At 39.7% G+C, this 24,295-nt stretch overlaps 2 protein-coding genes across 12 annotated transcripts in view; both read left to right on the top strand.

Annotated features, from left to right (window-relative positions):
• Positions 1–5,785, top strand: part of glrbb (glycine receptor, beta b) — a 30,921-nt gene extending 25,136 nt beyond the window's left edge. The window contains exons 9-10 of one of the 2 annotated variants that reach the window (XM_061835792.1): positions 2,837–3,138; positions 5,101–5,785. In XM_061835792.1, coding sequence (XP_061691776.1) covers positions 2,837–3,138; positions 5,101–5,397 — 599 coding nt within the window. In that variant the 3' untranslated portion in view covers positions 5,398–5,785. Of the gene's footprint in view, positions 1–318; positions 471–2,836; positions 3,139–5,100 lie in introns of those variants that run through there. The other variant, XM_061835791.1, reaches the window with a different exon arrangement.
• Positions 5,786–7,949: 2,164 nt separating this feature from the next.
• The window catches only part of gria2b (glutamate receptor, ionotropic, AMPA 2b), a 52,715-nt gene continuing 36,369 nt past the window's right edge, over positions 7,950–24,295 (top strand). For 6 of the 10 annotated variants that reach the window (XR_009797066.1, XR_009797067.1, XR_009797068.1 and 3 more), the window contains exons 1-5: positions 8,589–9,232; positions 11,759–11,810; positions 11,962–12,179; positions 12,389–12,491; positions 12,614–12,754. Coding sequence is in view for 6 of the 10 variants with exons in the window: in XM_061834583.1 (XP_061690567.1) it covers positions 12,132–12,179; positions 12,389–12,491; positions 12,614–12,754 (292 nt within the window). In the remaining 4 variants the exon portion in view is untranslated. Of the gene's footprint in view, positions 8,056–8,588; positions 9,233–11,758; positions 11,811–11,961; positions 12,180–12,385; positions 12,492–12,613; positions 12,755–24,295 lie in introns of those variants that run through there. The other 4 variants (XM_061834587.1, XM_061834584.1, XM_061834588.1 and 1 more) reach the window with 4 other exon arrangements.

The following is a 24,295-nucleotide window of genomic DNA, read 5'->3' as shown; positions in this document are numbered from 1 at the left end:
AGGGTTTCACGTTAGGGCTTAAAACAAATACTGGTTTAAGGTCTAAAACGATGGTTAAGGTTTCAAGCCAGAACGGGGGTTCCAAAGTACGGTTTCAGATCAAGGCTCCGAGCCAGGGTTAGTATTTCAGATAAAGACTTTAAAGTCAGGATTTGATTGTAGGGTTTCAAGTATGAGTTAAAGTTTAAAACATGGGTTAGGGTTTCACAAGAATTATTGAAGGGTGTGTACAAATGACAGTTTCAAGCAGTTTGATAGCATCAAGGGTTTTCAGGGAAAGTGCGTATGTACGTGTGCATGACTTGCATTGTCATCCAGTGATCCACCGGTCCTGCGCCTTTCCGCGTCCTCCATCCTGCCTCCAGTTGTCCCTCATCACCTCCCTCATGTCATCATCACCTCCACTCCGCATGGACGCGTCCTCGTCACTCCTCTCTAAATGGGATCACTGCAGGTCACTCAACACTCAGGTGTGTGCCACCACTCTCATTTGTTACCGTCTGTGAGTGTGCGTATGTGCGTTTAAGAGGCTAAAGTTGCTCCAAGGGAACTGTTCATAAGCGCGGGGAGGGAAAAAAGCTGCAATTTTATAAAAACAAGCTCCTTTAAAGTCCAAGTGTCATGCCTATAAACATTCTAAAATAGATATTGTAATGAAAAATATATATTATTCACTTCAATGTCCATACGAAAATATAAATATGAGCAGAGTGTGTCATCCATGCGCAAAGTTGCGGAAGTCTCGTTTGACATCCAAGTGGTAGCCATATTGCCAGCATCGTCTGTTCATTACATCACACCGCGACAGTCGCCATTGAAAACATGCTCTGCCAGCGACTATGGGACGCGGAAGCTATTTTCGAAGAAGAGAACTTCTCACAATCAAGTGAAGTGACCAGCGCAATATTACCCTATCGTTTCGAGCGATATTTAAATGATATGCGGATCACTTCTGACTAACAACTGACTCCCAGACAGTATGTATGAGTCAGCCCGGCCGAAGCAGTCCGCCGTGGGCGAGGCGTTGCAGAAGCTGTCCGCCGTGGACACAATTGAGTGAAGTGACCGGAGCAATATTATCCTATCGTTTTAGTTTTGAGCCATATTTGGATGATATGCGGATCAATTCCAACTAACAACAGACTGCCAGACAGTCTGTACGAGCCAGCCCGGCCGAAGCCGTGGTTCATCCGTGGGGGACGAGGCAGCGTCGGCCGAAGCCGTGCTCGGTGCTGACGGATACATCGACACATTTAGCACTCCTGATTTACGTGCGCGGATATTTCGTTACATTCTGAGAGGATTACGTCCCCCCCAAATTATTAGTTTTTTTAGTAGATGTATACACACCTACCTGTCATTTGGAACCCACGAAGCTCTCGTCCTTTGCACCCGTGTAATCCATTTTTCACGACGAACCAGGTCATTTTGAAAAGTATGAAAAATGAATCCATCCTCCCGAGTGTTCGAACAATATCCAGCAATACAACGAGCCGGAATTTTGGCTCACATGAAGGAGCAACGTGCTACCTTCCAGCAGGTAAAACATACGAGACTGCTACTAACGTCACTTCCTGCTTCTTCTCGAAAACAAATCCCTCGAGAGGATTTTCATGTGCGGGAGTGACAAAAAGCCATATACGTCAAAATCATGTTGAGTGGTGAAAAAACGGATGGGTCCATTCCAGCTGCCTTTTTTTCCCCATTCATAACATACTTAAAATATTGCATTTCATGACAGCGGACCTTTAATGAGGGGGCAGTCATATGTATTTAGTGTGTCCCAGGAGATACATTCTGTTACTGGAAAGGGAGTGACGCTGGTTAATGGGAGATTAAAATGGCCGCCTACGCTGCAATTTAGTGGGTTATCCCCTGCAAAGAAGATAACAGGTTATTTGAGGCTATCGGCCGTCTTGGTAGAGGAACAATCGTGAGTCTTAATTGCCGTGGTGCTCACGAACAGGCTTTCGGACTATTTGGACTAAAGATGTGCATTTCCTGATTCGAGGAAAATGATGCATTCATGCGCTATACATTCACGATGCATGTAAATCTGTTGCTCGTACTGCGCGGTCACGGATTTGGTGGCATTCATTCCAATACGATGTGGAAATATTGGGATTTTGTTGCAATAGTACATTTCGGTTTCAAACTCGGGTTGGGCTTTCAAATTGGGATTTGAAGAATGTTAAGATTTCAGGTTCAAATCGGGATTTCAAGTGAAGGTTTAAAGGTGACAGGCTTTCACGTTAAGAATTTAAGCACGTTTTGGGGTTTCGTGCCAAGATTTTTATTTTAAATTAGATGTTTAAAGTCCATAATTACAGTTTAAAGCAAAGGTTATGTTTTTCAGACAAGGCTTGGAATTTTAAATCAGGATTTGAACCCGAAGTTACTATTAGAAATGAGAATTCCAAGTCACAGTTAAAATTACGAGTTGGGGTAACGATCCAAAGTTACGGTTTCAAATTTGGGTTCCGAGATGCGGATTACGTGTCCAGTCAAGATTCGAAGCTGATTTTTTTTTTTTTTTTTTTTTTTTTCAAAGCTTAGGGTCAGGATTTCAAATTGGGGTTTCAAGTCTGGATGAAGTTTTTGAAGTTAAGGTTTTAAATTTTAGTTTGAGTTTGAAATAAGGGGTTCCAAGATAGAATTAGGGTTTGAAGTTAGAGTTTGAATTCTGGGTTACGGTTTCAAATTTGATTTTAAAGCTACAGCGAGGCTTTCAAATAAGGATTCAGGTTTGTAATTATGGTATCAAAGTGTTTTCTTCGTGTTTTACTATTGGTAACGTGTTTTATTAAGCGGAATTGTTATATTCCTCCACGCCCAGGCATCCTCTCCGTTCTGTCCCTGTCTTCCGAGTGCACGTCCCTCGCTTCGGAGCTCCCCAAGGTGTCGTACGTGAAGGCCATCGACATCTGGCTGATCGCCTGCCTGCTGTTCGGTTTCGCCTCCCTAGTGGAGTACGCCGTGGTGCAGGTCATGCTCAACAGCCCCAAGCGCATCGAGGCCGAGAAGGCCAAGATGGCGTCCAAGGAGAAGGCGGTGGGCAAGAGCGCCGCCAACGCCGCCGCCAGGAACAACACCGTCAACGGCACCGGGGGGACGCCTCTCCACGTCAGCACCTTGCATGTCAGTGGATCTCGCCACGATTCAGAATCCATTTCTCATATTTTGTACGTCGTTATAGCTAAGGACCGTCGGGATCGCGTCACCGTTGGCTTTCTGTAGGTTAGCAATCTAAATGCAAAACAGGCAAGAACCCAAACGCAAAATGTTTGGGTAACTGACTCAAGAGTCACGAGTGAAAGGTTCATGTCAGTCATTCATCCTGTTGGATGGTTTTCCAAGAAAAGGTTAGAATCTCAAATTAGTGTTCCAGTCAAGTTTAGGGTTTGAAATTAGGATTCCAAATTAGGATTTAGGGGTGGGTTAAGGCTTCTGATTAGGATTTTAAGCCTTTTTTTAGGTATTTTAGCATTTCAAGTTACCATAATTTCCGGCCTACAAACGGTGACTTTTCTCACACGCTTTCAACCGTGCGATTTATGCGGTGATGCAGCTAATTTATGCATTTTTCCTAACGGCTGCAAGGCGACAGTAAAGCAGAAAACGTAAGAATGAGACCAACGGAATATATTTGCCGAGGAAGTGACTTTTACCGGCCCTGTTAGCGCTCCGCTAGCGTTAGCGCTGTGGTAGCGTGTTGCTGCTGTGTTAACTGGCGTGTATCAGTGATATTTACCGGTAAGTTTTATTTTAACTGGCCCTGATAGCATTAGTGCTAGTGCAGTGCTAGCAGTAGCACTAGCGCGGCGCTAGCGTTAGTGTTAGCACTAGCTTTAGTGCAGCGCTAGTGTTAGTGCGGCGATAGCGCTAGCGTTAGAGCTAGTGTTAGTGCGGCGATAGCGCTAGCTTTAGGGCCGTGCTAGCGTTGCACTATGTTAATCTGTTTCTGTGTAACATCTTTGTAAATCTCATGTTTGAATGTGAGTTCAATGTGGGCACTTGCGGCTTTTACATAGCTGCGGCGTACGTATGTACCAAATGGTATTTCCTTTACAAATGTACTCGGTGAGGCTTTAACCAGGTGCGCTCTGTAGGCCGGGAATTACGGTAGGGTTGTAACACAAGGTAAGGATTTCATGTTTTGGTTGTAAAGTCGGGTTATAACTAGCATTTGAAGTTAAGGTTTCAAACCAGGGTTAGGGTGCAAAATTTTAGTTTCAGACAGGTTTAGGGAATGAAATGAGGGTTCAGCAAGGGTTAGGGTTTCAAGCAAAAATTATACATTGGAATTATATGTTACAAGCAGCTCAGATGTCATCTAAATGGACAGCGAATTCTGATCTCAGAAAATTTGAAATTTGTGGACTCAAGTGTCATTGTGTGCTTGTCATTTATCTATCCAATTGTGCACTAATAGAAGTGAATGTTCTTCTTCTCTCTCATCTCTATTACCATATTTTCCGCACTATAAGGCCCACCTAAAATCATTTAATTTCCTCAAAAGCCGACGGTGCGCCTTATAATCAGGTGCGCCTTATATATAGGTCAATATTGAGCCTTTAGTGCAGCGCTATCTAATGGATGCATAACGTAACCGCAACCTCTACTGTAGCGTCTATTCTATGTGCCTTATAATGCGGTGCACCTTATATATGGGGAAAGGTTTTAAAATATGCCATGTGCGCCTTGTAATGCGGTGCGCCTTATAATGTGGAAAATACGGTATTTGAGGAACTGAAAACTAGAGTGGGCCAACATCATTTTTGGCATTTTGCACAAAAGTTAAAATTTTAACTTTAATTTTGCATTTTTTCCCATTGGTCTTCGTGCAGACACCCGTCATATGTATCAGTTTCTCATGAAAGACGATAACATTCACTTATGCAAAGATGCGGATGCACTCACACCCAAGCTCAAAAATAAAGTGCTGAGTGCAATAATGGGCTGACCCCGACCTGTCAAAAACTGGAACCAAAACTTGACGTAGACCCTGAGTCATTGGAAAGACTAAATTTGCAGTTCGGCTACTCCGTTTTTTTAGTGGCTCATTTGCGTATGGATGTTTGAATCGGTTTATCATTCCAGGTGGCGGAGACGCGCTGCAAGAAGGTGTGCACCTCCAAGTCGGACCTGCGCACCAACGACTTCAGCATCGTGGGCTCGCTCCCGCGGGACTTTGAGCTGTCGAACTTTGACTGCTACGGCAAGCCCATCGACACGGCCGGCGGCGGCGGCAAATCGCAGGCCAAGAACAACAAGAAGCCCCCCCCTCCGAAACCGGTCATCCCATCGGCCGCCAAGCGCGTGGACCTTTACGCCCGGGCCCTCTTCCCCTTCTCCTTCCTCTTCTTCAACGTCATCTACTGGTCGTGTTACTTGTGATCGCCGATGCCCAGACCGACGTTGCCCACCCACGCCCACCCTCCTCCCCTCAAAAAAAATCGGTGCTTCCTCCCAACAAAGCGTGTTGATTCCATTCTTACAAATCTAAAACTATGTAATCTATTTATCTTATATAAATGTTATTTATTATCACAGCTGATGATTTATTGAAAAGCTTTGCCAAATGCACACTTCTAGAAAAAGACCTATCAGGGGTGGGCAAAGTACAGGACTGGGGCCAGATATGGCCCGGGTCATTTTTCTAATCCGGTCCACAAGTTAGTTATGGGTCTATCTGGAAAATATTGTTGAGGCTTCACTTTTTCCAGATTGTGTTATTACACTGCCTTATTCCAAAATTCAGTCCAAAAATCTGAATTCACACACAACACCCAATGATGACATGAAAATATATGTATTGTTGTATTTATTATAAAAAAATTAAGTGAAAAATATTATATGAATATTAAGTGAAAAACATTATATGGATATTATATTTTCCACATAAAAAATATTTAGTGTCAATATTTTTTTAAAAATGAGTAAATTTAATGGAAATGTAATTCTTTTTCAAATTTGTCTCTAGATATTGGTTAAATAACTAATTTCAAATTAAATAATGAGAACATTTTATTACATTTGAAATATTTTTACATGTATGTTTAACAATTGTATTAAGTTGGTTAATAAATACTTGATGAATTATTATTTTTTTAATATATATTCATTTTTGTTTTTACCAGTTTTCTGATATTTTAGAGACATTAATTTTTTTTACTCATCTCACCTACGAATGGCCCTGCCCATCTGTTTTAAAAATCAAATATGACCAAAATAGTTTGCCCACCCCTGGCTTATATATATATATATATATATATATATATATATATATATATATATATATATATATATATATATATTTATACGTGTACATAGCTTATCAGCATTTTGTTCATTGATTTTAACACGCCAAGCGTAACATTTTGTCGTTACTTTGCATGTTTTCAAATCCGGGAAACGCATGCATGTGTGAACATAGAAATAAATACAATTTTTGGGGTGCGGGTTTCCCTAATATTTTTGGTCTTCGGCGACAGCCCTACCCCCTTGTCGGCCCCCTTGCTCCTTCACTATGATGTTTTTCCACCTGTGTAAGAAGGTTGTAAGCAAGCGATTCCAATAAAAAAAAGACTTGACGTAACGAGATTCACACCGAAAGCTTTTGGGATGCTTATCGTTGTTGTTCCCCTTAAAATGGAGTTTTTACAGGTTTTCCGGTTCCCGGGTGTCCTCGTAACACTAACTCTGCGGCTTGTTTTTATCAAACGATAAAGACTTAAAGCACTTTTTTTTTCTCAGCCTGCTGTTTTTTTCTACCAATCATCTCGGACTGCTATGCCAGAATGTGAGAGGGGAGAAAAAAATGGCAAAACATCGATTGTATTTTCACTGTTGGATGCAGCACTTCATACATATTCCATACAACTAGTATAGCGATGCTATTCATCTGGTGCATGCAGGAGACGCATGGTCAAGCACAAATACCCCAAAATCAGAATCTAATGTTGCTGATGGTTTTCTGCGCGTCTCACACTGCAGCTCTGCCTAACTTGTTTTTGGCACTCAAAATCAAGTCGTTAAAGCCGTTGCTTGAAAATGGCAGATCTTCACCCAGGCTATCTTCCAAATCATGGGTTTACATGCGTGGCCCCCCGCCCACGCATGTAAATTAGACAAATTGCAATGTAGGTGGGAGAATTTGGATGTTTTATGGTTGGGCACTGATCCAAATATTTATATTTTGACCATTGGGATAATTAATTAATATCATAATAATTCTATATTTGCTTTTAATGCATTGGCACCATCCGGGGAAGTTCTGAGCTTCTGTTTCTACTAGTTATGGAAGCTACATTAAATTTCTTTATGATTTTGGGTGTTAATGGGTTTAGAAACGGCAGATCAGCTGGTAAAGCGTTGGCCTCACAGTTCTGAGGACCCGGGTTCTATCCCAGCCCCGCCTGTGTGGAGTTTGCATGTTCTCCCTGTGCCTGTGTGGGTTTCCTCTCAGTACTCTGTTTTCATCCCAAAAACATGCAACATTAATTGAACACTCTAAATTGCCCCTTGGTGTGATTGTGAGTGCGGCTGTTTGTCTCCACGTGCCCTGCGATTGGCTGGCAACCAGTTCAGGGTGTACCCCGCCCCCTCCCCGTTGACAGCTGGGATCGGCTCCAGCACTCCCCCGCGACCCTCGTGAGGATAAGCGGCAACGAAAATGGATGGATGGTAAGGATCCTCTCTGAAAGTTCTGAACTCCTGCTCCAAAGCCAGAGTCAGCCAACAGCGCCTCTGCTGGTCACAGCCAAGTTCCATTTTTACTCTTATTTCCACAAAATACACCGAAATCTTTCAACGATAAATTGATCTTAATTTTTTTTTCTGATGTAGGGCTAAAAGGAAAAAGAATGACTAGATTAAATCGAGTTCAAATAGGCTTGCATAAAATAAATACCTGAAGCGGCATCGCCCAAGAGTCCCACGGGGACCTTGTTTGCGCAGCTTCCCACGAACGCGTTTTTCACACGGACATTTATAGCGGATGCACGCAGTCTTGGGCAATGCTAAAACTTTACCAAAAACAACAGAGGATGGTTTGTAAGTGATTTTAAAGACACTTTTGTCTGTCTAATGTACCCCTTATGTTATAATTATGTGTAAGATGAGTGCCAGTTTGCGTTTTTGTTTTGTTTTTTCAACCTGGAATGGTAGTGGCAAGTGTGCTAATGCTAATTGCGATTGCATTTAGCTTCTAGCATTTAGCATTTTGCCGCCTCAAATTCTGTACAATCATACATCCAGTACCAACATATGATTAACGTCCATTTGTTATGTATATTTCTTTAATGATTTGACAACAATAATCAAGAGGAGAGTAGTATAAAAAGGTTAAATGGCAGCCGTAACCTAATCATGATGACATTAAATTTAAACTAGGTGGAAACTAAAGCCCCCGCTTAGAGGTCGCATATGCAAAACACGAGTGGCTCCGTTCAGTCGGTGAGCACGACGCTGCACGCTGACCTGTGTAATAGACACTGACATGCTTTGATGCTTCTGCTGTGGGTGTGTGCGTCTCGCATCCCGGCGTGCTAACCTATATCACACAGGGCGAGCACTAATCCGACTTGACCACTCGCAGGGCCGCCGCCCGGCAGGAGTCCAGGATGCAGGCCGCGGTGGGCACAGAGAACGGCCAGAAGTTGAGGACCAGCGCTGGAGCCGCAATACCATACAAAAAAAAAAAAAAAGTTTTATGACATAAAACTGTTTTCATCATTTTTCTGTGTTTTGTTTTTTTTCCTTTTCACTTCTCTTCCACATTTTTTTATTTTATAATTTTTGATTTTTAACATTCAGTTCATTTTATCTTGCACCAGTGTTTCTTTCGTTGCGCTCCATTCTTCTACTTTTCAATTTCTTTGGCATTTATTTTCTATCATCCCTTCCTTTTTTCTTTGTTCCTTGCTCTTTTATTATCCATCCATTCTCAATGCTGCTTGTCCCGGTTAGGGTCACGGCCCCCTTTTATTATTTCATTTAATAGTCTTTCCTGTCCCCTTTTCCCACACTTTTTTCTTTTTTCTTCCATTTCTTGCTTTGACCTTCAAAATTTACTCATTCAATTATAGCCACTCTTACCAAGTTTGTCTTTTTTTCTGTCCTTTCTACAGGACTTGTACCATGACGAGTATTTTCTGCTGTCCATGGTTCTGAAAGACTGCCTGACATGGTCCGGATTGGGATAGATGCAAGATTGATGGAGAGACAGATGGTAAGTTTTTATTTTTATTTTTTTTATTCAAACCACATCACTTTGGAAAGAAAGGAGAGGGAGAACTGGTGCTGGAAAGACATACAGTAAGTAAGAGAGAACACCAAAAAAATCTAATTGTTTGGCTTCTGAGTTAACAAATGTTTTTTTTCTATAATTTGATTTATTTTATTTGAATGCTGAGGGAAAGGTCAGGGCTCTTGCTTTCCTTTTTTCCCATTTTGTTCTTTTTTCTTTAACCTCCTTATCTTTTTAGGATGTACTTTTGTTCCATTTCCTTACGCCAATTTTCCTTCATTTCCTCTTTCTTGTCTTGTTTTCATAGCTTTTTCCCCCAATTTTCAATCTTACCATTTTCACAGTTCTTTTTTGCTTTCCTTCCCACTTGTCATTTTTCTTTTCCTCCAAGTTTTTCTTATCTCGCTCGATGTTCTTTTCCCTATCGTTCATCAACAGTTCTTTTTTTTGTTGCTCGTTTTTTTTCCTCACACATTTGCTTTTACCTAGCTTTTTTCCCCCCTCTGCTTTACTTTTTTCTTGCCTTCTTCTTGATCTATTTTGTCTAATCGCATAATTCTCCAAGTCATTTTTAACTTTGTCACAATGTCAATATCGGCGGCGGGAGACCTTCTTGCGAAAAATTTGTTTTGAAGATTGAGTCGAGACAATTTGACTCTCCTTGTTTGTTGAATTAAATTTTGGTCTTTTTTGCTTTTCCCAAAACATTCTAACATGACTTGGGTAATTATGCTATTAAGTTAATGATTTGTTCTTGAGATGCATCGCACAAAGGAGAAAGAACAGGGAGAAGCGAATCAAACAAGCAAAGACAAATAACTCAACTAATAGTTGATTTACTATTCCAATTAAGTTTCGACAAATAAAAGTAGGATGCAATGATTTGCGAATCATCCATCCATCCATTTTCTTTGCCGCTTATCCTCACGAGGGTCGGTGGGAGTGCTGGAGCCTATCCCAGCTGTCAACGGGCAGGAGGCAAGGTAGACACTGAACTGGTTGCCAGCCAATCGCAGGGCGCATAGAGACAAACAGCTGCACTCACAATCACACCTAGGGGCAATTTTAGAGTGTCCAATTAGTGTTGCATGTTTTTGGGATTTGGGAAGAAACTGGAGTCCCCGGGGAAAAATCACGCAGGCACAGGGAAAACATGCCAACTTCACACAGTCGGGTCCCGGATCGAACCCGGGTCCTCAGAACTGTGAGGCCAAAGCTTTACCAGCTGATTCACCGTGCCGCCAATACAATACAAAGAAAATGTATCTAATGTTCTACCAATCAACTTTGTTTTTATCAAATAATCATGAACTTTGAATTTTATGGCGGCAACGCATTCCAAAAAAGCTGGGACAGGGTCATGTTCATCACTGTCACATCACATTTTCTTTGAACAACATTCAATAAATAAATTGGCAACTGAGGACACTAATTGTTGAAGCTTTCTATCCAGAATTCTTTCCCATTCTTGTTTGAGTTACAGCTTCAGCTGTTCAACAGTTCGGGGTCTCAGTTGTCATAATTTATGTTTCATTACTCCCCACACGTTTTCAGTGGGAGACATGTCTGGACTGAAGGCTGGTCAGTCTAGTACCTGCACTCTTACTACAAAGCCACGCTGTTCTAACGTGCAGAATATGGTTTGGTATTGTCTTCATGAAATAAGCAGGGGCATCCTTGAAAAAAGTTATTGCTTGGATGGCAGCATATGTTTCTCTCAAATCTATATGAAATGGTACCTTCACAGATGTTAAGTTAGCCATGCCATTGGCACTAACACAATACCATACCATAACAAATGCTGGCTTTTGAACTTTCCACCCATAACTGTCTGGATGGTTCTTTTCCTCTTTGGCCCAGAGAACACGACGTACAAAGTTACCGAAATGTATACTTGTTGGATGACAAAACCATTTTCTACTTTGCATAAGTCCATCTTAGTTGAGCTCACTCCCAGAAATGCCGGCGGCGTTTCGGGGTGTTTTTGAAAAATGGCTTTTGATTGACGTAGTAGAGCCAAACTGTGTTCGCATTTTTTTTTTCTGAAGTTTTCCTGAGCCCATGTGGTCACGTCCTCCACACATTGATGTCAATTTTTGATGCAGTGCCGCCTGAGGGGATCGAAGGTCACGGTCATTCGGTGCTGCTTTTTGGCCTTGCCACTTATATGCAGTGATTTCTCCAGATTGTCCGAATCTTTTCCTGATATTATAGATCATTGGTGTCAAACTCAAGGTCCAGGGGACCAGATCTTGGCCCGCCACTGGATTTTATGTGGCCCGCGACGCCAAATCCAGTGTGTCAATTTCCGTGATCCTTGTAAAAATCTGTACCAAAATTTCAAATTGTCATACATCAGAAATGATAAAGTTGAGATATTACAACCATTTTTATGTTACCAAACATGACCAGTTGAAAAACACACTACCCTTGATTTCTGATTCCAAAACTAGTTCATAAATTGATGATGTAAATATGATGAGATGATTACATATTTTTGTTTGACAGTAATAATGGCCCTCTGAGGGAAACCGGAACAACAACGTGGCCCGCGAGAAAAGTGAGTTTGACATCCTTGTTATAGACGATGCAATCCCTAAATTCCTTGCAATAGTACGTCGAGGAACGTTGTCCTTAAATCTGGATGGCTGTTTATCGCTGGGTCTATTTTCATATTCAGGGGCACAAATAAAAATTTCTTCCCCCCTTAGGCCTTCAGGGGGGGTCTGGAAACACCGATGTCTGCGCCCATCTCGTCGCTGACGTCACTCGAGCGGCTCACTTCCCCCTTCCGGACCGTTCGGCAATCTTCGGCCGCCGCCTCATTAGCATTCGGCGCTCGGTTTGAGGAGGAGGAGGAGGAAGAGTAGAGAGGGGGTTGATGCTGAGAGAGGAGCGCCGCACTCGGAGCAGGAATCTGCCACGCTCGGTGCTCCATCGCTAAGGGTCCTTTGTTCCTCGACGACTGGGGTCGCCCCCCTTTTATTTTTCAGCCCCAACCTAAGTCGTTAATTGCGGGCTGCACCTAAGAAAAAAAAAAAAAAAAAAAAAAAAGGATGCGTGGGATTTAATTCTTTAATCGCTCTTCTCTCTCCTGGAATATTCCTGCCTCCCCCTCCTTGAGTGTGCGTACAGTAGATGCGGACCGCCGCGGCCATGCAGCAGATTGTGCATTTCTCCGTGTCCTTCCTACTCGTTTTGTGGGGGTGCGCGCACGGAGGCTCGCCCAGCGTCCAAATCGGTGAGTGAGTGGGGCCGGAAGAATTGGGAAAAAAAAAAATAATAATAATAAAATGTGCGGCAAATACGATATGCGCATTCCGTTTGAAGGAGGACTGATTCTCACGTGCCTTTCCACTCCAGGGGGTCTCTTTCCGAGAGGTGCCGACCAAGAGTACAGCGCCTTCCGGATAGGCATGGTCCAGTTCGGTACGGCCGAGTTCAGGCTCACGCCTCACATCGACAACCTGGAGGTGGCCAATAGCTTCGCAGTCACCAATTGCTGTGAGTGTTTCATAAAAATTATGAGAGAAAATTATGTTGGATAATATGCTACTCTATGTAGTGTATGGAAGGATGCAATTGGGGGGGAGGGAGATGAGGGGGTGGAAGACGGGAGGAGGCGAAGTGGAGGGGGGGCATAAAGTTGGTTTCCAAGGCAACGGCCATATCCATCATTTCATTCCTTCACATCCACAACACGATGCATACAGTAGCTCGGAGAGCCTTCGTCGTCATTGAGGCAAACGAGTGCAGCCTCCTCCTCCTCATCTTGTTCAGTTGGGTGAGCGCCTTTTAGAAGAGCACCCTTGGGTGTCGCTCCAGTGGAGAACATGTCGTCGTAATCGTTGTTAGAAGGAAAGGGTGTGTGGAATTTGCTGGTATAGAAACATTTTTTAGCTTTTGAAAATGTATTTTTTTTCATCCAAATTTAAATATCCTATTATTTATTGATGTTATTGTTTTTTTTAAACATTTTGTTTTTATTTATGTATTTTATTGAGTTTTAGTTATTCATGTATTTTGTATTTGTGTATTATTTTTTTCTTTTTTACAGTTTTTAAATTTTCACAATTTATTTTTAATTACAATTAGTTAACCTCAACTTTGACTTTTTTTTTTGCAAGTCAATTTTTAGTCTTAATTCTCTTTTTTGCATTACCCTTTTTGCATTACCCTTACTATCATTTTTAACTGCTATTTTTCAGTCATTTTCATTTTAGTATAATTTTCGATTAAATCTCTGCATTATTACGTTTTCATGTTCATTGTTTAAATATTTTATTATTTGTACTCAATTTTCGATACATTTATATTTTCATTAGTTTTTTTTATGATAATCTTGTATATTCTTTTATTTAGATACAGTACAATATATATACAGATTTATTAACTAATTTTAATTAGTCTAGTTTTAAATTAAGGCTGAATTTCTATTGCTTGAATATTTAATTAGTTATCTTATTCATGTGATTTATTTGATTATAATAATACTTTTATTTTCATGAACATTAAGCAGTTCAGAGAACTGATGGATGGTTGTCTTATTTTTTAATTAGTCTGGTTTTAAATCACGGCTGAATTTCTATTGCTTGAATATATAATTAGTTGCCTTATTCATGTGATTTATTTTATTTTACCGTAATACTTTATTTTTCATGAACATTAAGGAGTTCCGAGAACTGATGGATGGTTGTCTCATATTTTTATTCCGCCATCAGATTTGACACGGGTTTGCGTTATTTTTACGTAACGTTCCCCCGTCATTATAGTTCGTGTCGAGGCGCTTGGTTGCTACGCGACTGCTCCCTTCAACATAAATCGAAGGGGTGTGATTGGTGCGCGCCGGCATCCAATCCTTTCATTTGCATTAAAAAAAAAAAGATCAGTCACCAGCACGGCACTCGCGCTAGGCAGTTTGATACAAGTGGACGACCGTCATCAAGGTGCTCCGCATACAAAACACCGCAGCGCAACTCGAACGTGTTCCCGGTGCCGATATGTTTGGCCGATAAGGATTAAAGCGCAATCATTTCGCGCTTAAGTGCCTTCGAAAGAGCTTAGAGTGTGGCGTGTGGCGCGGCTTTGTGTTCAGTTTTTTAAATAGCCGAATGTTGTTGAGAATTGGATAAAAACAAGACCGAAGCAAACCGTGAGAATTAAATCACAATCCCTTTGCTTCACTGTATTAGAAACAGATTAGTGTCTACTGCAGCATCTGTTTTTCTTTTTCAATGGCCAAATGTTGAGGATTGTACAAAAACAAGACGAAAGCAAATGATAAGAATTAAAGCACAATCACTTTTGCTTACCTTTGTTACAACATTGTGTAGTGCACCTTCTATGTTTCTTTTTTTTCTGAATTGATAAATATCTTGGAAAATCGTAGAAAAACAAGATCAATTTTTACATATTTTTACGTCAGCCTATCAATGACTGTTGTGCAATACCTGTACGGTACAACCTCGGTTCTCGACGACAATCCGTTTCAGAAGCCGGTTTGAGAACCGATTTTTTTTCGAAAACCGAATCGATATTGCCAACGTCTGTGTACAGAGGCTGCGTTATACACAAAAACAACACGCGTGTTATGTTAGTTCCAGATTTTTTTCGCAGTGTGTTCGAATTCACAATAATAACGCTTGTCGTGGGTAAGCTGATCGGGCTACGTGCGTTATGTTATTAATGTATTTTTCGCCGTGCGTTCGAATTCACCATTAGCGCGTCGTGGGTCAACTGGTCGGGCCGCGCACGTTATGTTATTTCCGGGTTTTTCCGCAGTGGTTTCGAATTCACAATAACAACGTGGGTCGTGGGTCAGCTGGTCGTTATGTTATTTCCGAGTCTTGTCGCAGGCGTTCGAGTACCGATTTTCGTTCAAAAACAGAAGCAAAACAAATCTCAAAATTTTCGTTTTAAAAACGATTTGTTCGAGAATGGAGACGTTCGAGAACAGAGTATTCACTGTATTTATTTATAGTGAACATAAACATTGAAGAGCAGAAATCAACAAGATCAACGCAACCAATAAGAATTAAATCACGATCTTTGAATATGCTTCGAAACGGATGTGAATCAATTTTTTTTTTTAACGCAATGATAAAATGTTGAAACTCGTAGAGGAAAATTCAGCAAAATCAAAGCAAATGAATGAATTAAAGCACAATGATTTTACTTGAGCTTAATATCAACAGATTTATGTGGTCTTTAGTTTAAGAATTCAAGCACAATTGTCCTTGAGAAAGAATCTTTGCGGCTGCTGTGCAACCACTGCATTTCATCTCGTTAAGATAATGTCTACATTTGGGAACAAGATCAAACCAAACAAGAAATAATGCAATATTCTATTCCTTACGAGTTTCTGTTTGGAAAGAGAGCACAACGCTGCCCCGTGGTACCCTTTAAAGTCATTCTGGCTCTTGTTTCTAATAGACGAGCGACTCATCTTGCGTTTGCTAGCAATGCGAGCGTAACCTTAATGCTAAAGGTTTCATTAGCATGCACGTATGTCATTAGCTTTCATGTGCTTGCATTATTTTTGTGTTTCTATTGAACTTTGTGTGTGTGTCCTAAATGTACTGTAAATGTAACCACGTCTTCAGGCCATGTCCTTTGAAAGGGCAACATGACTCAGGCTAGCTAGGAAACTAGTAGGCATAATTATCAGAGGACTGCTGTCTCTTTACCTGATATAATATCTCCAGATTTATAAGACCGACTCATAAAAGAGAGTCCTTTGGGTATCATGAAGTGCTTCAATGTGCACTCTTTCGTTTTCTGTAATCTCGCGACATTTGATGTCGAGCAGAAGAAAAAATAATGTCCCTATATATTGTTCTTCATTGTGATTTAATATCTTGCAGGATGAAACTGCTGTAAAGCATGATAAAAATGACAAACAATTGAGACAATTGTTTATTTCAGTTGGAAATATAATAGCTAGTCTGTCCGGAAAATATGTACATTATGTTCTTTGAAAGTGAATCTCCCGAGCAACGTATAATAAGCATAAATCAGAACCAATATACATTTAGACAGACTAAACATAGTCGCATACCATTCATGAACGATGGAATGAAATTTGTTAATCGGTTGCACTGCTATAAGCCGTAATAAAAATGATAAAATTTCGGAACCAATACGCGTTTGAACTGGAAAAAAATAGTAGTGCGCCCTGTATTTGCAATAGTACTGATATAAAAAAAAAAAAAATATGAAAAGAAAAATTTCATAGCACATTTTTAAACAGAGAAAAATAATATCACACCTTAAATCTGTTATGTGATTGGACTGTTAAAAGAAAAAACAAAAAAAAAAAACACAACCAATACATATTTAGTAAAATAATAGAATAGCTTTTCCGAACAAGATGGACATTAAAGTGAAGTGTACGAAAAAGATCAAAATTTTGTTTTGGAACTGATTTTAACAACAATTTTAGGCAAGACTAAAGACTACACTACAGCACTTTTATTAAGCACCATAAAAATGGTAACATTTTGAAATCCATCATTTTTAAAAACTCTTATTAAAAGATTACATCCCATCCTTGGTCATTCCCTTCCAAGACTGTGGGGGGGAGGGGGGGGGAGAATGCAACTTTAAATTAACACTTACACGAGATGATCCCCTCATTGATTTTTATCCTTTCTGGAGTCATTTTTCAACCTAACTATCGGATTTCGCTATCTCACTGAACATTAAAGACTAATAGAGCAAGAGGCCTGAAAGAAAGAAGGAGCCCAAATAATTGAAAAATTTTTTTTTTTTTTGACAACACGATCAAAATAAAAATGCATGATTGTTTTCCATAAGTCAAAAGATGGCCTGTTTGATAAATATTTTGTTTTCTCCCGTGTTTTCTGCCGGCTAACACCTTTTATTTGAGTACAACATTTGTATTTCAAATGAGAACTGATACAAACGGTTATAGCTGGTATGCCAGTATCAGAACAACGTGAGTCCGAAAAAAGCACAAATTTCGCCGCTAACGATTTGACATTTTCCCATTTTTCACATGGTAACAGTTGATAATCTAAAAATGTTTGCTAAATAAAGCAAGATAGCAAAATTCTCTTTTCGATCTCTTGTTATATATATATTTTAAATATTGGATGGAAGAGTTTAAGTGCAAATTATTACAGGCTAAAAATATTTCCAACCAATCAGTTATTTTGTATGTTTATTATGACTCAGCTGTCAATCAAACCGACACCCTGAACCCCCGGCCTCCCATCTCGGAGGCCACCGATGCACGTCTATAATATGCTCGCATAAATCAGGAAGTCAGCCTCTTGGACGAGGTCACGCGGAGACCGGTGCCAACGGTGAATGTCACACAATCGCGCAGATGCGAAATAATAACCACAACGGAGAAGACAGAGCAGAGGAAGGCAGAAACAATCGAGTGAATTCCTTGCAGGAAAGACTCCAAAAACAATTGTGCCTTCTTCCAACTTCAACAGATGTTCCGCTAGCCGACCTGCTGCTTTCACATCAGCGGGAGACTGCGCTAGTTAGAACGGAGCGCTGGAAGAAATCAGACGTTTTCAAATTTACCCCTGTTTAAATTCTGGGTAAAAAGAACCAAAAAAAAAAAACCCAGTACAAAAGCAGTTTGCTGGCTTGTCTTGTTTTAAAACAAACTTTCCCATAGGAAATTGATGAAAGCAACATTTTCAGTTGTCATACAATCTAATAATCTTTCACTTTTGTTTGATTTTTACACCACCAACTGGTTGGATGTGAGCATTAGATCCATTTAGATCAAGATAGTCCTTAGTTCTAATAGTACCAAATGTCAAATCCGTTATCAATCTACCATAGTTTTTTTTCTTATACCCACTTTGCTATCTTTCTTTGCTAACTTGCATTTTTACGATGCCAACTGATGACATTTTTGACTGGTACAGGGAAAAATATGAAAAAAAAACATCATAAATCTGCCACGGCATTTTTTGGTACAGTACTAGCATTGCTTTCATTCTTGGCGTTCACATACATCTCTATAATAATACATTCTAGCAGCCATTCATATCATAATATTGCTAAATTTGAACTCTCGTAATCTAAGTATTATTTAATGATTATATTGAACAAAAATATAATATTGATTTATTTTTAAAACATTTTTTTAGGACACCAATTGCGAGCATGTTAGTGCTACAGCCATTCATATCATAGTATTTGGCTAGAATATTACAAAATGTAAAACTATTTTTTGTATTCAAGTTTCCGTCTTAGCATACATTTCAGAACACCAATTGTCAGCTTTTCTTCCATTCAATTAAAAAAACACAAATATATATCAAACTATAATAATTGTTTTCAATTTGCCAATGGCTTTTTTTTTTCACATTATCTTCTTAGTTTATGTTAAGATGCATTTGAAAAGTATTAACAGCAAGTATGTTAGCATTACATCCACTCTTATCAAAGTAGTACCTCACTATAATACAACCGTAATTTCTTGAGTATAATGCGCACCCCCAGATTTGACCCCCCCCCCAAAAAAAAATCTGGAAAATCCTTCTACCAATGTACAATGCGCACCATGAACTTGCTGCTGTACTTACAGTACTACATTAGCATTTTTTTTTGTCCTCAAGTTGCTATCTTTGTTAGCTTACATTTTGGGAACACCAACCGCTTGCATTTAAGCATTTCATCCATTCTTATAAAATTACAAACATGACTAGAGGGAAAATTCCGTTTTGTACTCGCATTACTTTCTTGATCGGTGTTAGCATAACCAATGTTAGCATTTGATCAATTCTCATTGGAATTGGGCTGGGCAATTACACACTCAACGGCGTATAATTTTATTATAGCTTAGAACGACCGATGGGGTACCCCTTGGACTCGTCAGAAGTTAATTTGCGGACAAAATATAAACAATACAACTGAAAGTACGAGGTACGGTGCTTAGTACACATTCTCAAACTATGAGCTCCCAGCATGTTAGCATTAGGTTAGTTCTGTCTTGTGGTCCTACCTCACTGTCACCCATTTTATGGATTATTGAGTAGAACCGGCGATATGATCAATGTTGCATAGTAATAACTCTTAAACAATCTCTAATACTCAGAACATTCTTCTGCCTTACTAGCTTAATTGCGTCTAATGATTTATACTTACGACCACACTGCCGTGAACTCCATCCGTGTCCTTTATTCTCACAGTAATGTATGTACGTATTTATGTCGGAACAATGTGTCACGGCGCTTTGAAGGCCACGGAGAAATGGAGCGTATAAAAGCCTCGGCTCAGGGGTCAAAGACCCAAGATAGATGAGGTGGGGAGATATGCGTCACTTGCTAAGACGGCGGAAGTGTTTCTTCACTGGCGGATGCGGCATTTCATCACCGAGCCGCTCTCACACGTTTGTCGATCCGTGTACCGACGGACATAAATACCCCCAGGTAGACAGTGTAGCTGAACAACATGATCAGAAGCTTAACAACGGTAGCTAATGCTAATTTGTGCTAACACTACATTTATCCTTACCCTTTGGCTTTGGCGATAGGAATTCGGCCGCAGCGTAAAAGTAGTTCTTTGGCGTGGAATTTCAGGTAGCTGAGGATGATCATGTAATTGGATGTGTGGGACGGATGATTGTGTTAATTAGTATCACTATTTGTGATTGTGTATGAGAAGTGCAGAATGCATTTCAGATATTGACAGAAATGTAAAGATTTACCCGGTTGTTCAATTTCACACTTGATTGGTAAGCAGGGTTACCTCTAGAGACCCTTCTATTCCCGATCAAGTCATTTTTAATGGCGTAGCGGTACCTCAAATAATGAGTGGCCTGATTTACGGTTTTTGGGAGAGTTGAGATGTCCCTTGGCTGATTTTCTGTTTTGTTTTGAGAAAAAAAATTTGATGGTTAGATTGAAGTTATTTATTGGCACTAACAGTTGATGGTTACTGTAAAACAAAATAGACATGATTACACATTGTGTTTTCAACCAAACCGCCTAATGTCGTCTTTCGACAGCATGCTAGCTAAATGCTAACACACAATACAAATCGCCAGAGACAAAGAAAAAATAGTATCAAAGTTGTATCGTAATAACCTTTTAAGCAGCGGATATTTGAACACAAACAATGCAGCAAAAAAACTATATTAATGCAGCTTGTTGAGGGCTCTTCATGTACTGTTTATCCGCATCGGTGTATCATACTGCCCCTAGTGGCCAAGGTGCACACACCAAAAGGAATCAAGGAAATCATGATGAGTTTTACGTTCTTTACCGTCAATTTAAATGTTATTAATGTATGTTTTTGCTTGTAAAATACTGTCGAGTGAGATATTTCAATTTGGTGTGTGTGTGTTTGATGGGGAGTTGGAACAGATTAATCGTGTTTCCATTCATTTCAATGGGAAATGGTGATTTGAGAAGTGTTTTGAGTTAAGAGTGTGTTCAAGGAAGGAATTAAACTGGTAAGTCAAGTCTTTAAATGATTAACAAAAAAAAAAGGATATATACTGTATATCTTCATAGTGTTAATAATTAAGGTCATAGTTATGACAATTTGAATTAGGCATTACCAGGCAATAAGATGAAGTGAACTGCCAAATCTGAAAAGATTAGATCCAGTTTAATAGAAGCTCGACTCCGGTTGGCGTGGCAACCAGCTTCTTCACATGCGCGGCGGCACTTTTCGGTTTGTTGCGAGATCATTAGGACACACCAAGTCCACCCTGGTATTTACGCAAAAGGTCACGGAGCGTACGTTTTGTTTTTATGACAGAAAGGCGCTGCGATTCCCGTTTAGGTCTCAATCGATACTTTTTGGACGGAACAACATCCGACGGTATCGTGGGCAACTGGTTAGCGCATCGAAAGAATCTAAATTGCCTATCGGTGTGCGTGTGAAGACCAATGGTTGTCTATTTGTGCCCTGCAATTGTTTGGCAAAGAATTGCACCCTGCCTCTCGCCGAAAAGTCAGCTGAGATTCAAATAAAATACAAACAAACAATCATAACTGCGTTTGTGATTAAGCTTCTCGAGCTCTCCGAATTTCTCTTCCTGTTCTGGAAATCTTACAAGAAATAAAGTTGCAGTTTGATGGGGACGTGTGAAGTATTAAAGTAAAAGTCATCACTTTGTGAGGGGGAAAAAAATGCACATTTTCACAAAAATAATGTCACAATATTCCTAGAATAATTTGTACATTTACTTGAATAGTGTTAAAAAAAATCTCAAAATTTCATGAGAAAAAAATAATGACCTAATTTTATGAGAAAAAATATTTTATGCTCTTTGTTTATTAATATTACAAGAAAAAGCCATAATTTTCCAAGAGGAGAAACTCTTAAGTGTAAACTATTTTTACACAAATAATCTAATATTAAGAATTTCTGTCCTGCTTCTCCTCACTTTGACTTTGAGAAAAGTGATCTTTTTAAAAGCGAAAAACTAATTTTTACTTAAATACCATTGTAATATTTCAAAAAAAATTCTCCATTCTACAAAAAAATCTACTTTATTATAATAACTAATATTAGGATTTTAAAAAAACTGTTTAATAATGGAAAAAATACTTGAATACTGGTGCAATATTAAGTCAACTATGAGAAAATACACATGCACAAAAAATGTAATTTAACAAGTAATCGTGTGATTTGCTGTGATACTACTAAAAAAGTCACAATATTATGTGAAAAATATTTTACAAGAATATTTTCACAATTTGACGTTTTTATGAAAAAAATGTGAAATAAAAACTCATTTAACAAATAAAAACAGTTTTACATGACTAATTTTGAAATGTTATGAGACAAAAGTGTATGTAGTAAACCTCCCAAGTGTGTTTGCGAAGGACACTCCTTGCCTTGCTCGAGCGAGTCCAAGTGGTAGACATCGTTGCCATGGTCCCACTGGTTACCTACTTCGATAGCTAACGCAGGGCACAGGAACCCCCAAAAGAAAGTCTCAGTACACTAGGGGGCGCTACGCTGTCCGCACGAACTCGCTAGCGAAGGCTTCATTGCGGGCCGTCAGAATGCCTCCAGGAAACAGGTCAATGCACAAAAGGAGAGAGAGAGAGAGAGAGAGAGAGAAGAGAGAGAGAGAGAGAGAGAGAGAGAGAGAGAGAGAGAGAGAGAGGAGAGAGAGAGAGAGAGAGAGAGGAGAGAGAGAGAGAGAGAGAAAGAGGAGGAAGGGTATGGGGGGGCTTGGCGATAGAAGTTGACAAGAACTGAGCTGCAGTGTTCTTGTCGAGAGCAGCTGCCGGAAGGACGGCTCGAAGGAGGAGGGGAAGGAAAAAAAAGTCAGTCACATCTCCCACAAGTCCTTCTTCTTTTGCTTCTTTTTAACGTAGCCCGCAGTGGCCGCGGCGATTTGGTGCATTGCCTCGTTGCGTACGTAGGAAGGGCTGCCTTCAATAAATTGGAATGAAGCATTGAAAGAGGTTAAACAAATGTGTTTAATATATACAACAACCTAATAATTTAGAATTACAAAAATCTGAATAATTCCTTTTTTTTTTGTACTGTGATAAAGTGGCCATTTCATGTGAACCCACCACCAACTTTCTGCAATAATAAAATCATCTATCCGTTTTCTAAGCCGCTTATCCTCACGAGTGTCGCGGGAGTGGTGCAGCCTATCCCAGCTGTCAACGGGCCGGAGGCGGGGTACACCCTGAACTGGTCGCCAGCCAATCGCAGGGCACGTAGAGACAAACAGTTGCACTTACAATCCCACCTAGGGGCAATTTAGAGTGTCCGATTAATGTTGCATGTTTTTGGGATGTGGGAGGAAACCGGAGTGCCCGGATAAAACCCCACACGGGTTAGGGGAGAAACATGCAAACTCCACAGAGGCGGGGCTGGGATTTGAACCCCGGTCCTCAGAACTGTGAGGCTTTACATCTGCCCCACCGTGATGCCAGAATAAAATATACTATACATTTTTAGATATCACACAAATGATGCAATAACAGGGAAAGATGTTTTTTTTAATGAAAAAAAGAAAAGTATTCCATGAGGGGAAAAAAAAACTTGTACGAGGAAAGGAGAGTAGAGAAACAAGATTTTACTTGAAAAATGTTGTATTATTATACCAAAAAGAAAAATTAAGAGAAAATATTAATTATTTTCCAAATATTAGATGTAACTATTTTAAAAAATAAAGGTTTTTTTAAATTACATTATGTCAAAACATTGTACTATTATGAGATCATTAATACGTCAATAATGTTGAAATTTTGAAAAAAAAAATTGGACTAACCAGAAAAATTTATTTTACAATAATGTTATGATGTCATGTTTTGAGAAAGTGTCATCTCAATACGTTGGTAATATGAGACTCAAATATAATTGAACAACATTATAATGTTATGAAAAAATGTCCTAAATTTATGTGAATACTGCCACAATATTACAAGTTAATTTTTAATTTGTACTTTAAAAAAAAAAAGTCTTAATTTGTTTAACTCCTGCCATAATATTCCGATGATTGTATTAAAAAAAGTGATAGTCACAAAAAATAAACCCATGAATAATGTCGTAATATTAAAAAAAACCTTTATAATACAAAGACGAATTGCATTCTGTGAATATTCCATAATATATATATATAGATACGTAAAACTGAATTGTACCTACAATTTCATCCACATTGTTTTCATTTGACAATACTTAAAATTTCATCCATCTATCCATTTTCTTTGCCGCTTATCCTCATTCCTCGCAAAAACTCCATCAACACGTATAGGTTCGAAATCTATCGACATATATTTTTGTGTTACAAAATGCAACTTTGCCATGATTTCTTTGCGCTTTGCGGCCGACGCGCGTCGACGGGCCGGCCGCTCGCTCGGGATCTTCGAGCGCAAACGGAAAAACCCAGAGCAGCAAAATGAGCCCCTTTGGGCCCGCGTGGATGCGGCAGAGCAGCTCCTCCAAAGGATTTGCAGCCATCTTATCGAGTGACTCTATAGTCCATGTGGTGGCTGCTCTTAATTCAGTTCCATATTTACATAAAAATAAATAAATAAACTGGGCCTTGTCGCCATGGCAACATGGTACTTG

The sequence above is a fragment of the Syngnathoides biaculeatus genome, chromosome 11 (assembly GCF_019802595.1).
Source record: "Syngnathoides biaculeatus isolate LvHL_M chromosome 11, ASM1980259v1, whole genome shotgun sequence".
Lineage (NCBI taxonomy): Eukaryota > Metazoa > Chordata > Actinopteri > Syngnathiformes > Syngnathidae > Syngnathoides > Syngnathoides biaculeatus.
This window is presented reverse-complemented; position numbering and strand designations above follow the sequence as displayed.